This window comes from Malurus melanocephalus, unplaced genomic scaffold, assembly GCF_030028575.1.
Source record: "Malurus melanocephalus ecotype Western Australia unplaced genomic scaffold, MMel_1.1 scaffold_806, whole genome shotgun sequence".
Classification (NCBI taxonomy): domain Eukaryota; kingdom Metazoa; phylum Chordata; class Aves; order Passeriformes; family Maluridae; genus Malurus; species Malurus melanocephalus.
The window spans coordinates 159,737-173,803 of NW_026624038.1; the positions used below are offsets into that span (position 1 = coordinate 159,737).

A 14,067-nucleotide genomic window follows, 5' to 3' on the forward strand; every position below is an offset into this window, starting at 1 on the left:
GCCCGCTCCGCTCCGCCGCGGCCGCAGCCCCCTCCGCCGGCCGCAGCCGCTCCCTGCACCCGCCGCGCCCGGCCCCGCGTGGGGACCCACGGGGGAGAGAGCGGCGGGGTCCGGGCGTATACAGCGGGAGGGTGGCACCGGGATGGGGAGCGTGGGACACGGGGATCACGGGGTGGGGACGGTGCCCGTGGCCGGGTGCGTGATGGGAGCCCTGGCAGTGCCCACGGGGATGTGGTGACAGCGACAAGGAGGACGGGGGGTGGTGAGCGCAGGGTGGGGGGCTGTGTGCAGGGGGGGCTAGGGGAGGTGCCCACGGGGGGTGGGCACGGCACCCACAGGAAGCTGAGGACGGTGCCCACAGGGTCACAGGGATGGTGCCCATGGTGGGGTGAAGATGGTGCCCGCAGGAGTTTGGGACTGTGCCCGCTGGAATGTCGTGGCAGTGACAATGGGGACGGGGGGTGTTGACACAGCGTGGGGGGCTGTACCCAAGGGGGACCGGAGACGGTGCCCAGGGAGGCCCAGGGGGATGCCCGTGGCAGGGTGGGGATGGTGCCCGCAGGGACTGGGAACAGCACCCACGAGGACGCTGTGACAGCGACAATCGGGTCATGGGGGCAGGGACKGCACGGGCACGGAGCTGGGGACGATGATGCTGTGACAGTGACAGTGACAGTGGGGACCCCCACAGGATTTGGGAACAGCATCAGGAGGCGTTGGGGACGATGCCCTTTGCGGGGTGGCGGTGGTGGGGAGATGATGCTCATATAGAGCTGGGACGGTGCCCAGGGGGTTGGGGACAGCGACACGGGACAGGGGGCACCTCCACACCCTGGGGTGCCCAGTCCGGCCCTGAAGGGGGGGCACACGCCAGACACGGGGGTCCCACCCAGATCCGCCCCACCCCGGGTAGGATCCGGCCCCGCAGGACACCCGCACGTCGGGGGGCCCTGCCCCTGCGCCCCCCGGGGGATGCATGGGACTGAGGAGAACGGGGGACCGCACCACGCTATGGGGCCGGAGCCGGAGCCGCTGTGGGGTCGGGGGTGGCGGCGTGCACCGGGAGCCCCGCGGGGTCACTGGGGAGGGGGCTGAGGTCGCCGCCCGGAGCCCCCCGACCCGCCCGTGCCACCCCACCCCCTTCCCAGCAGCCCCTGCTCCCAGCCCCCCCTTTTTCCCCCCCGGACTACACGTCCCGTCATGCCCGGGCTTAAAGCGCCTCTGCTCTGCCCTGCGACCCCCGGGGGGATCAGCCTGGCTGCCCCCCACCCCCAGCCCCGTGGGTACGCCCCTCCCCGGGCTGCACAGGCGGTGCGGTGACACCCAGGGGAYGAGGGGGATGGGGGTCTCCCGGGCATGAAGTCTTCCAGGAGAGGAGGGTCCCCAAGGGATGAGGATTTCCACGGGAGGGGCGTACCCAGGGGATGATTTCCATACTGGGGTGCGCAGGCAATACCCACGGAAGGGGGGGGGGGCGGTCCCCAAGGGCCAGCGGCTCTCAGGGCACGGTGTTGCTCAGAATGGGGACAATAAGGGGACAGTGCTACCCGGGGAATGGGGGTCCCGAGGGGACGGTGATTTCCCGGGATGGTGCTCCCCAGTTAATGGGAGCCCCCAGGGGACGGTSATCCCTATAGGGGATAGGGGTAAACATGGGGGAGAGTGACACCAGGGGAGTCCCCACAGACCCCGACGGACCCCTGCACGTCCTGCTGCCCTACAGCCCTGTGGTCCCCTGAGCTCCTCTGGATCCCCTGGTCCCTGTGTCACCCCGGGGCCCTCATCCGCATGGCTGGCGGTCCCAGAGTGACGGGGCAGCGGCGGCGTGACGGCCCCCCCGTCCCTCCCCGCCTGTTCCGTACACTTTATCCTCGGCAAACACGGCGCGGCCGCGGCCCCCCGCAACMGTCTGCCCGCGATAAGGCTGTGGCCGAGCCCGCCTGCCCCGGCCAAAGGGGCTCGGCCGCCTCAACACCACGCCATGTCCCCAAATCCCCCCGCTCGAGGCTGCCTGGCACCCCCCATCCCAGCGGGGAAACTGAGGCAGGACCCTCTGGAGCACGGACGGGCACCCCTCACATTCATCACCAGCCCCTCGTCCCCGGTGAGGAGCCCCCCCAGTGCCACCACAGGTCCCCACCAGGGTGGGGACCCCATTCCCTGAGGCAGACCCCGATCCGGAGGGATTTGGGATGCAGAGGGGCCACGCCGTTCTCGGGGCGCAGGCAGTCGGCCGGAACACGCTCATTAAAATTCATCCTGCTGCTCTGCGGCGGAGACACTAAATATAGCCCCGAGTTAGCAGTGCAGCCCCCCAGACCCCCAGGAAGGGGGTGACACCAGGCACCTCCATCCCCAGCATTGGACACCCCCACAGGACAGCACCCACCACCAGCCGGGGGTCCCGACGRCCCCATGGGGGTGTCCCCCCGCCCCGGAACGGATCCTTCACACCCCACCAAACACCAGGAACCAGCCATGTGCCCCCCAGCGGGACGCGGCACCAGAGGTCCCGGCCGTCCCGGTGACCCCGTGGGAAGGGGAAGCCCCCCACGCCGGCCCCCGCTCGCCCCTCGGTTGCCCCCGGCGCTGGGAACGGCCCCGGCCCCTTCCGGCCCCCCCGGCCCCGGGCCGGAGGCAGCTGTGCCGGGGCGCCCTGCCAAAGCGCCGAGGCTTCGACGCCTTCCCCCCTCCCGGCCGCCCCCGCGGAGCCCCGGGGGGCTGCGACCCCCCGAGAACACCCTATCACCCCACCAGGGCCAGCACCCCCCGCCCCCAAAGTTTGGGGGTGCTGTGCTAAGGTGGGTGTCCAGCCGGGYTCCTCCGATCCCCTCCCGCCTGGGGACCCCCGTGGTGTCCGTTCCCCCGCCAGCTGTGGGGAGTGGGCCCCCCCTGCACAGGAAATCCCTCCTCAGGGGTTGGGCTCCCCCCGGCGGGACCCCCCCCCCCCGCTGCCGGGGCCCCTCGCCGGCTGGGCAGCCGCTCGCCCGCCTAATCCCGGCCCCGGCATGGGGGGATTTGCTGCGCCCCGGCCCCATGAATGATTAACCGGGGAATTAAGGGGCCGCGGAGCCCCCCCGGGCGGGGCTGGGAGGGTCCGGGGGGGTGGCTAGTGGGTGACTKGGCTCTCACCCCGGCACCCTGGGGGCTGTCACCCTGCTCTTGAGCCGTGGGGGCTTCCCCTGGGGCTCTCCCCTGGGGCGTTCTGGGGGCACTGAGGGTTTGGAGGGGCTGGGAGTGTTCTGGGGGTGCTGGAGGTGTTGAGGTCTGGGGGTGTTGGGGGTTCTGGGGAGCTGGGGGACGCTGGGGGGGCTACTGGGAGCATTCTGGGGGTGTTGGGGTGCTGGAAGTGCTGAGGGTGTTGGGGTTCTGTGGGACTGGGGGTTGGGGGGGGCTGCCCCCCGGCCCCGCTCCCCATCCTCCCGTTGCCATGGCGACGGCTGGCACCATCCCTGGGGATATTTTTAGCTGCTGGTACTGCAGGGAGGGGGTGGGGGGCAGCCCAGACCCATGGCTGTGACACGTGTGTGCACACGCGTGTCTGCGGCACACACGCATGTGCGCCMACCCCGTGCACAGGTACCTGTGTCCACACCTGCCCGGGGGTGTCAGCATCTACACGCGTGTGCGGGAACATGCGGACACACACACGTGTGCATCCTCACGCGTGCAGACACCTGCCTGTGCACACACGATCCCATGTGKGCGCACACGCTTGCACACCTGCACACACACACGGCTGTGCTGGGACACCCGTGCTGCCACRCCAGAGCCTTCACACACTCACCCATTCGCACCCTGAACATTTCACTGTTTTTACACTCACCCCATCTGAACGTCCCCTGTTTTTACAGTCGCCCTATTTTTGCACGACCCTTCATTTTCACACACACACACACCACGTTTGCGCCTTCCCTTTCCCCCCGTGTTTGTACCCCCCACTTTCCACACCCCTGCTATTTGCACACCCGCCCTGATCCATACCCCCGTGTTAGCAACCCCCGATTTCCACACTCCCCCTATGTTTGCACACTCACCCTATTTACACACTCACCCCCGGTTTGTTTGCACAATCAAATCCTGTCTCCACATTCACCACCATGCTTCCACACAAACACACCCCCGTGTTTGCCCACTCTCCTCCACCCCGTGTTTGCTCACCCACACGGTGTTTGCACACTCACCCACACSGTGTTTGCACACTCATCCCGGTGTTTGCACACTCGATCCCTTTTTCCACCCGACCCTTTGCACACTCGCTCCCGCCCCCGCCCATCCTCACCCCCGAACTACAACTCCCATCACCCCCCGCGCCCGCCGCTCCCCGCCGCCCAATCAGAGCGCGGCTTGTTGGCAGGTGCCGCCATGGCGGTGCCCAGGCGCTGAGGGCGGCGCCGGGCCGCTGTGAGGGGCGGTGGGACCCGGTAGCACCCGCTGGTACCGGACCTTGGGGTGCTCYGGGGGGTTCCGGGACAGCTCCGAGCTTCCCCAGCCCCAGAGAGCGGGCGGACGCTCAGCCGCGCCCCTCACGAAGCCGCTGGGCCGCCTCTCCGCGCTCCCCGGCCCGCTCTGCTCTGCCCTGTCCGGCCGGGTCAGGGCTCTGTCCTCCCCGCCCTGAGCTCTCCGTCCGCAGGGTGACCATGAAGGTGGTGAACTTGAAGCAGGCCATCCTGCAGGCCTGGAAGGAGCGCTGGAGCGACTATCAATGGGCCATAAACATGAAGCGGTTCTTCCCCCGCGGAGCTACCTGGGACATCCTCAACCTCGCAGGTCCGGGGGGAGCCGGGGGTTCCCCCTCTTTATTGGGCGCACAGGGGTGTTTTGGGGGCCCCCACGCGGGTATTGGGGTGTTGCCCCCAGTGTTCCCCTCTTTGGGGTGCAGACTGGGGTGTTTTGGGGGTCCCTGTTGTGTTTTAGGCCCCCCCTTCCCACAGCGCTTTTCACGCCAAAATGCCTTTTCCCAGCCGCTTCAGCCCATTCSCGACTGTTCCCCTACCCCTTTCCCACCCCACTGGCTCTGTTTTGGGGTTATTCCCTCCATTTTTTCCCCCGGGAGGGTTCAGGAGTCAGCACAGCCTGGCTTTTGTAACAGGAGAAGCAGCTTCAAGTTGTGCCAGGAGGGGATTAGGTTGGAAATTAGGGGAAATGTCTTCATGGAAAGGATGGTTAGGTGTTGGAACAGGCTGTGGTGGAATCACCGTGTGGATGTGGCTCTTGGGTCAGTGSTGAGATGCTTTTGGAGGTCTTTCCAGCTTTAATGATTCCCTGATTTCCTGATTCCAGGCACTGCACAGGAGCCAGGTGCTGCTCTCAAGGCTGCTTCCCACCCTGGCTTCCCAGCCCAATTCAAGGGCATTTCACACAAATCCTGCCAAAGGCTGGGACTGGTTTAAAGATTTGCCAGGCTCTCCTGCTAATTATAGAAACTTGGTGCTGGGATTTTCCCYGTGCGGCAAGTCCATGGATAAATAAACAGAGCTGGGGGTTGCTGCTCCAGGGGGKTTWAAAGGAACCAGCCCCACAGAGGCARMAGCTYTCACTCCTCTGAGTGTGGGGATCTTTCCCTTGTGGATGTTTCCCTCTCCCTCCGTCCTCCCAGTGGATTTTTTGTCAGTGTGTCTGGTTTTTGTCACACCCTGTCCCCTCTGGGTTTTTCCTCTCAAACCCCAGCTGGGTTTGTCCTCTCCGAGGTGGGGCTGGAGGGCCCAAGTGGGGCTGTGGCTGTGGGGAGATGGATTTGCTCTGGGTGGATTTGCTGGGGGTGGGGGTGGTTGGCTCGAGGGCCAGTCCTGCTGCTGCCCAGCTGGTCCCCGGGGCTCCCTGGTGCCTGTTCCCACCCTGGTGGCACCAGCTCCTGCTCCGCTGGCAGCAAGGCCTGCGGGGTGCTTGGYGTGGGCTCGTCTGTGTATCCCCAAAAACAAAGCCAGAGATGATAATTCCCTGTTATTTCTGTAGGAACAGGTTCCTCTTGGCCCACACTTAGCCAGGGCTCGCTGGGGGCAACTCTTCTGCCAGGAGGTGAAGGAGCCRTGTCCCCTTTTCCTTTTGGGATCCMCACAGGCAGGACCCGGCTCTGAGCATTGCATCCACACAGGGAGAGCCCATTCCCGAGCTTCCAAAGGCTGGAACAGCAGCTCCCTTCCTCACCACAGCCCCCAGAGCTGTCCTTTCCCAAGCTCGTGCCTTTCAGCTTGGAAGTACAAAGGAAGGAAAGCTGGCACGAGCTGCCAGGATCACGGCAGGGCCCGGCAGATCGCTGCTGACACGTCTGCAGTGGGGAGCAGCATGTGGCTGGCTCGTGGTGACACTCTGGGATGGGCTGGGGAGGGGACGGCTGCCACCAGCCTTCTGTCCTCATCCCAGACGCTGTTGGCCCAGGATTCAGCCTTGGAGCGAGACCCAGGGAGTCTCCTGCTCCCGCGCTTGGGGTCCCGCAGCGGCTCCTCCTCCTCCTCCTCCTCCTCGGCTTTGGGGTGACAGTTTCCCACCAGGCTGCTGCTCCCCCTTTTACATCTGGGTGCTCTGACCTACTTGCAGCCCACACCACAGCCCGGGGCCTGCTCGGGGAGGTGCTTCCTGCACTCTGCCATGGTTCAAATGGGCAATTAAAGGCTTGGCTGAGCAGATGGGACGGGCAGAGCCCCTCGGGCCACCGAGGGCCAGACGGGCAGGGCTTCGCCCAGTGGAGGGGACTGGTGGCCCCGAGCTCAGCCCCCGGTGCCTGGGCAAAAGCCACTCAGTGGAGGCTACCAGGAGCCTCACGGCAAGAAGTGGGAGGGTGGGGAATGTGGAGAGCAGCAGCAGCAGTTTCGGGGCTGGAGTACCCAGGGAGAGCTGTGTTAGCAGGAAGCTGCATGCTCTGCCTGAATTATTCACTGGGTCCTGCCTGTCAGGGATTAGAAAGTTGCGGGATTCGGTGAATTTAGGGGAAAAGTGGTGTGGAGTCGCTGTGGTTGGCACAGTTAGGCTTTGCCAGTTTCCCTGTGGGATGAGGGCAGAGCAGAGTGTGTCTGTGTGTCCCCATGTGCTGACCTGGGACCCCTGGCCTCTCTCTTTCCTTGCAGAGGCTCTCCTGGAGCAGGCCATGATYGGGCCATCCCCCAACCCACTCATCTTGTCCTACCTGAAATACGCCATCAGCTCCCAGGTAAGGACCTGCTGGTGCTACTGGGGGTCACCTTGCAGCGAGCTGGGCAAAGCAACTGGGGTGCTGGTGGTAGGCAGACACCCCAAATCTTCCATCTGAGCCTCTCTGGGGCTGGGCAGACACCCCAAATCTTCCATCTGAGCCTCTCTGGGGCTGGGCAAACACCCCAAATCCCCAATCTGAGCCTCTCCGGGGCTGGGCAAACACCCCAAATCTTCCATCTGAGCCTCTCTGGGGCTGGGCAGGCACCCCAAATCCCCCATCTAAGCCTCTCCGGGGCTGGGTAGGCAGCCCAAATCCCCCATCTGAGCCTCTCTGGGGCTGGGCAGGCACCCCAAATCCCCCATCTGAGCCTTTCCTGGGCCGGGGCAGGCAGTGGAGGGCTCAGCGCGTGCCCTGGGCAGGGATGTTTCCATAAATAGCCTCTGCCATCGCCTGGGGTGGGAATTCTGCCCCCCGAGAGCCTCCGCACTCTCTGTGAGCTCCACGCTTTCATATCCCGGCATTTAATATCGCCTAAAGTTTGTGTGAAACACATCAGCGATCACCTAAAAATGTCTGTTTGGATTTGTGCCGGGTCAGCGGCCCGGCCCCGGCCCCGTCTGCGGTGACAGGCAGCGGGGCCGTGCCCTGACCTTGCCGTTCCTCAGCAACGAGCGCGGTGCTGGCACACAGCCCCCGTGACACCGCGCTTGTTTTGGCTTTCTGTGTTGTAGATGGTGTCTTATTCCACGGTGCTGACGGCCATCAGCAAGGTACGGCTCTGGCAGGTGCTCTCGGAGGTTTCGCTTTTTACCACAGCCCCACGAATCCCTTTCCCTCCCCACAACTCCCACCAAATATAGGTCAAGTGGAAAGCGACGTCCTGGGCTGAGTCAGCAGCGGGCAGCCAGCACGGATTAGCGCCCAAGCCTTTCCGTGTCCCCTGGGGATGGGCTGCCGCGGGTCCTGGCGGGTTTTAGGGGTGTGAATGCCTGGTCCCTCTGCCCTGGGGGGCCTGGCAGGCTCCAGCTCTTGTGTGTAACCCCATCCCAACCGCCGGAAACCACATCCCGCTGTGGCCGGCGGTGCTGGCAGCGCTGTGGGGATCGGAGCTGACCATGGAGGAGCTGCCAGGGCCTGGGCCACGCGGCTGCAGCCACACACCACGCTCAGCTATGGCTTCCCACGGGTGTTCAATGTCCCTGTGCCRCTCCCACGGGGACAAGCCCTCCGTGGCTGCCTCTGCCTGGTGTTGGGAAGCCCCTCACAGGCTGTGACAGAYYCCCYCACTCTCTTCCGTGTCAGGGTGATCTCAGGTCCCCTACCCAGGGTGACCAAAGGAGGAATGATTTCAGGGAGAATGATTTCGGGGACAATTATTTCTCTTCCCCCACCTTGTTGTTGATATGGGGATGGGAGGAGAATGCTGCCGGCAGTCAGTGTTGAAAATTTTTGGGGACTGCAGGCTGAGCTCAGAGTTGTGCCRTGAAGCCTGGGTGAGGTGGGGACCSTTGTGGYGGGCCCAGTGCCAATCCAGGGTAGAAGGGTGCACTCCCAGGGGGGGTAGAGCAGAGCCCAGCCCAGCTCTTCTCTGAAGGGCTCRTTGCTGTTACCCGGTGCAGTGTCGCTGCCCATTCGGAGGGGCGGGCGCAGCGCTGACCTTGACAGCCGAGCCTTCCTCCTTCAGCRCAGCGTGGGCCCAGCGCGGAGCTGCGGGCAAGCTCCGGCCCGGCGGGGCTCCCCATCTGCTCTGGGAGGAGGCGGGGGGGCCGCGCTTCTGCTGCCCCCCGCCCCCAGCCCCGCGGCCAGCCGGGCTGCTAGCGCTGCCAGCCCCACCGAGATGGGGGTGGGCAGGGGGCTGGCGTCCGGCCACCACCGCCGCGGCGGGGCAGCGCAGCCCCGGCCTGAGGCTGCGGAGAAAACCCAGCCCCGGCCCTGCTGCCGCGATCCCACCGCCTCTCGCYACCCCGGGAGGGCACGACCTGGCCGACAGACAGCCCTGACCTACTTCCCATTCAAGTGGCTTCTGGGCAGCTGCCAGGGGGAGTGTCCTGCGGCCGCAGCGCCTGGCCCGGCCCTGGAGGAAGGGCTTAAGCTTGGTTCGGGAGCTGCCGGAGAATGGGCAGCCCCCATCTGAAGTGCCTCTGTGTTCCCCTGCTCTAGTTCGATGACTTCTCTCGGGACTTGTGTGTCCAGTCGCTCTTGGAGATCATGGACATGTTCTGTGACCGCCTCAGGTACAGTGTGATGTTCCAGCACTGCCATCTCTGCCCGGGCTGTGCCATGGACAGAACCAGGAGYCACTGAAGCCTGGGGGTCCTGTCAGATCCCAGCATACTCACCATGACAGAGGAGGGCAGGTTCCCCCTCCTGCTCTGTGTCCATTCCCAAATTGTTGCCTCTTRAGCAYTGGTACAGAGACAGCAGAGGGAATYCARACCCCACCAACTTTGTGGGAAGCTGCAGRAAACCCCCCTATTCTGGGATAAACCTCACCGTGGTTTTCCTGCCCAGCTCAGGTAGATTGGKGTGGGTGTAAGACCCATGGTCCGAGGGTCTCTGTTTCCTTTCCCTCTGGACCTTCCCAGACCCCAGCTGWGTGTCCCAGTCTGGTCCTGCCTGCACTGCCCCAGGCACTGCCTTGTGTTTTTCCTTCATGCTCTTCCGCTGGTGTTGCAGGACCCAGGGGAGTCCAGACAATTCAGGCCACAAAAACTTTTTTAGAAAGCTCAGAAATCTTCCTGTTAACCCCTGACAGCCTCTTCTAGGAGGCGGGAGCGTGCAGCAGGGACAGTGGGAGGGAGGATGAGGATGAGGAAGGCTCTTCAATGAGATGAAATGAAGCAGCAGCGATGAATATGCATCAGTGGCAGATGTTGACAAGGAGCTGTCGCTGGCCAACTGCAGAGCCGGCCCTTAATCCGCTCCTGCCTGCTCTGATCCTCTGCTTAATTTGATCAAAACTTCTGGCCCCGATGATTTGTGCATCAGGAGGGGAAAGCGTTCACCTCTCGCAGTGCGCTGATCGATGCTGAGCCTCTCTTAGCAAGATAATTTGATTAAAAGCTTGGAAAGTTTCCCTGTAGTGGAGTGGCCAGCGAGGAGCCTGCATGGTGGGGGGTGGGACAAGCAGGTTGGGATCCTTCCCCCTGGCACATGGTGGGACGAGCAGGTTGGGATCTGCAGCAGAGGGRTGGGCTGGGAATGCAGGACCTGGATCTGGCTTCCCCAGCCTACTCCTGTGTCTGTGCCTCAGTTTCCCTGCATGCAGCGAGCTTATTCCCACTTCTCTCCTGTCCCAGCTGCCACGGCAAGGCCGAGGAGTGCATCAGCCTGTGCCGGGCCCTGCTGAGTGCCCTCACCTGGCTCCTGCGCTGCGCCTCCTTCTACGCCGAGAAGGTGAAGGAGCCRCTGGAGCAGGCGGCGGCGGAGAACCAGCTCAAGATGTGCCTGGAGCGGCTGGAGAAGGTGCTGAGCAGCACCAAGAACCGCGCCCTGATCCACATCGCCAAGCTGGAGGAGACGTGTACGTCCCTGTCCCGCGTGCTGGCCCTGGGGAGATGTCATTGCCACCTCTCCCTTCCCCCTGCCCAGCTCCTGCCGCATTGTCCCTGCAGCTCCAAGCCTATCCATCTTCCAGCCCTGTTGCYGTAACCGTCTTCTCCCTGGCTCCGTGCCACCCTCTGCCCCCTCCTCTCCGTGCTGCCCTTGGAAGAGGAGCAGAATTAATGTGAAGGCTGCGTGAGCTGTTCCTGGGCGCGTGGCGAGCCCTGTGCTCCGGCAGCCTGGCACAGCCCCACGCCTTCGTCTGTGCCTGTGTCTGGCCAGGAGGCTGTGCCAGGCCGGGCTTAGGGCGGGACCTGCTGGGGGCACACAGACCTCTGATTTGGGCTCTCAGCGCCAGGAGGGACCCCCAGCCCCTCTGTGCTGCTCTAGGCCTTGCAGCTGGCCTGCCTGGCTTCCCCCTGTGCTGCTGTCCCCTCGCTGATTCCCTGCCCTCCCTCCTCAGCCTCCTGGAGCACCGTGGAGCAGTCCCTCGTCAAGCTGGGAGAGAACCTGAACAACCTCGGCAACTCCCCGCTGCGGAGCCAGGCTGACGACTGCGTGTCCCTCATCAAGAGGTGGCTGTGTGCTGCTGCTCCATGGGCTCTGGGGGTAAAATGGGTCTGAGCCCCACTCTGAGTCCCCCAAACTCWCTGCTCTGAGGGCTGAGAGCCTCTTGGCTTCCTGCTTCCCCATCCTTTCCCAGCTCAGATCCCTGCTCTGGGGACTGCCCAGAGGAGAGAGGACAGGGCTAGTGGTGGCTTGTGCAGAGGAATCTCACCCAGGGCTTGCTCCTCTGGTGACCTTGGGACCCTTTGCTGTCCCTCAGCTGCTCTGGCCACACCAGAGCTGCTGTCACTGCTCTGGATCCCCCTGGAATTGCTCCCACGGTCCGAGGGCTTGGCTGTGCCTTGGAGCTCTCAGGTGTTCCAGTCTGTCCTGCCCCRGGCCAGCAAAGGTCAGGGGCTTGGCCAGGGAATGGGAGTGAGACAGGAGGAGCAGGAATCTGTCCCTGCAGGGCTCCAGTGACCCTGGGCTTGTCCTCTCCCTCCCAGCATCCCCACCATGCTCTCAGTCCACTCAGAGCAGCTGAACAAGACAGGCTTCCCCACCGTGCACGCCGTGGTGCTGCTGGAGGGCACCATGAACCTGACGGGAGAGACCCAGCCGCTGGTGGAGCAGCTGATGATGGTGAAGAGGATGCAGGTACAAAAGTGACAACGTTTTCTCCTGCTCAGACAGCCTGGGGCTGTGGGGCCCAGCCATAGCTCCATGCCATGTGSCTCCCTGTGCTGGTGCTGGTCCAAGGGAGCAGCGGGAGCCCATCAACAGCTCCACGGGGGTTCAGGGTTGGTGTGTGATGGGGGGATGTGCTTTGCTGCCAGCCAGGAACTGAGGGAGTTRTGTGTCTGTGTGTGTGTGTRTCCCACAGCGCATCCCCTCCCCGCTCTTCGTGCTGGAGATCTGGAAGGCCTGTTTTGTGGGCCTCATCGAGTGCCCTGAGGGCACGGAGGAGCTCAAGTGGACGGCCTTCACCTTCCTGAAGGTAGGGCCCAGCCCCAGCACCAAACCCCACACCCCTCTGCTCTTTCCCTGCACGCCTGGCTTTTGCAGAGCTCTGAGCTCTGGGAGAACAATTAGTCCTTTTCTCTCACCCCTCAAGGTGCCCACACCCCACAGTGTGCCCCTCACACCACAGTGTGTCCCTTGGGTGCCTTACACCTCACAGCGTGTCCCCTACCCACTCTAGCTGCCCCTTGGGGTGCCCCACACCCCACAGTGTGCCCCTTGGGGTGCTCCCACACCCCGAAATGTGTCCCTTAGGGTGTCCCACACCCCACAGTATGCTCCCCACATCTCACAATGTGCTCTTTATTTGGTTTAGGGTTTAGGATTAGGGTTAGGGTTTAGGGTTAGGGTTAGTGCCCCCACTCCCCGCAATGTGCTGCTTGGGTCCATCCCACCTGAGCCCACCCCAGCCACACGCTGACCATCAATTTTGGTGTCCAAGGGATTCCTTTCAGCCCCGCCTCACTTTGTTTGACCGAGTGGGTTTTCCTGGGATGTGTGGGGAAATGTGGCTCTGGGTGATGGTGGAAGTGCACCATGGAGGATAACAGGGGCACCAAGTCTCCAGGGTGCACACACTGCTCCAGAAATGCTGCTTTCCCCGGGCTGGGAGAGCAGCTGTGTGCAGCTGTGTTGGTGTGGGATGGTGCTGCTGGGGGGTCCCAGCTGTGGAACAGGGTCTGCCCTGCTGTCACACTGTACCCTGTGTCTTTCAGATGCCCCAAGTGCTGGTTAAACTCAAGAAGTATCCCCAGGGGGACAAGGTGAGTCTGGAGGGCTGTCTGTGGGGGCTTTGTGTGTCACATTGGTGCTGTGGGGAAATGACAGGGAAATGGCCCCTGTCCCAAGAACCTTCCCCAGCAGAGCATGTGGGGGCAGGGGGAGGTCTGCTGTGCCAGCAGCGGGGTGAGCTGAGTGCCTGGCTTTGTGCTCACCAGGATTTCACTGAGGATGTGAACTGTGCCTTCGAGTTCCTGCTGAAGTTGACCCCTCTGCTCGACAAAGCCGACCAGCGCTGCAAGTGAGTGCTCACCATGGCCACAGCAGCCCACAACTGCCCTGTCCCTGGTGCAGGGTGCTGGAGCAGCTCCTGGCRGGGCTGGGGTAGTTCCTGATCCCATTTCTTCTTCCTGAGGGCTGCCACATGAGTGACAGTGAGTGTGTGACAGCTGAGTCACATGTAGGTGATGCTGTGTGACACCCAGAGCTGCTCTGGACCCTGCAGCACCCTCGGAGGGGTGGCACAGGGCCAGGAGGGCAGCTCAGGAGTCCCCCTGCCCTGTGGGGCTGTCTGGAGTGACAGGAATGCCATCCTTGGGGCTACAGCTCTCCTCTCTCTTCCAGCTGCAACTGCATGAGCCTGCTCCTGCAGGAGTGCAGCAAGCAGGGGCTGCTCTCYGAGGCCAACATGAACAACCTCATCGACAAACGGTACAGCCATGCCAAAGTCTGAGAAACACCCCAGAAGTGGGGCTGGAGCACCTGGTTTTGGGGAGGGGGGAGCATGAGGGAGCAACTGTGGGGACCACGATTGGGACATGGCAGCTTGGGGGGACAGGATGATGCTTTTGGGACAGGCTGGGGACAGACAGAGTGTGCCCTCAGGTGGCCTGAGGCAGTGGCTGTCCCTTGGGGGTGGCTCTGGTTGTGGGGAGGGAGGCAGRGTGATGGATTCCTACCCACTGTCCCTTTTTTTGGGTCACCAGGGCAGCGGACAAGGAAAACTCCCCATCCCTGAAATCGGCCGAGAACGCCAACATCCAGCCAAACCCGGGGCTCATCCTGAGGGCTGAGCCCACTGTCACCAACATCCTGAAGGTGAGTGC

At 63.6% G+C, this 14,067-nt stretch overlaps 1 protein-coding gene across 1 annotated transcript in view; it reads left to right on the forward strand.

Moving 5' to 3' along the window:
* Positions 1 to 4,353: 4,353 nt before the first annotated feature.
* Positions 4,354 to 14,067, forward strand: part of MED24 (mediator complex subunit 24) — a 19,318-nt gene continuing 9,604 nt past the window's right edge. The window contains 12 exon segments of the mRNA XM_057385291.1: positions 4,354 to 4,770; positions 7,065 to 7,147; positions 7,864 to 7,902; positions 9,293 to 9,366; positions 10,432 to 10,655; positions 11,139 to 11,250; positions 11,728 to 11,878; positions 12,105 to 12,218; positions 12,958 to 13,005; positions 13,180 to 13,262; positions 13,586 to 13,672; positions 13,948 to 14,059. Coding sequence (XP_057241274.1) covers positions 4,641 to 4,770; positions 7,065 to 7,147; positions 7,864 to 7,902; positions 9,293 to 9,366; positions 10,432 to 10,655; positions 11,139 to 11,250; positions 11,728 to 11,878; positions 12,105 to 12,218; positions 12,958 to 13,005; positions 13,180 to 13,262; positions 13,586 to 13,672; positions 13,948 to 14,059 — 1,257 coding nt within the window. The 5' untranslated portion in view covers positions 4,354 to 4,640.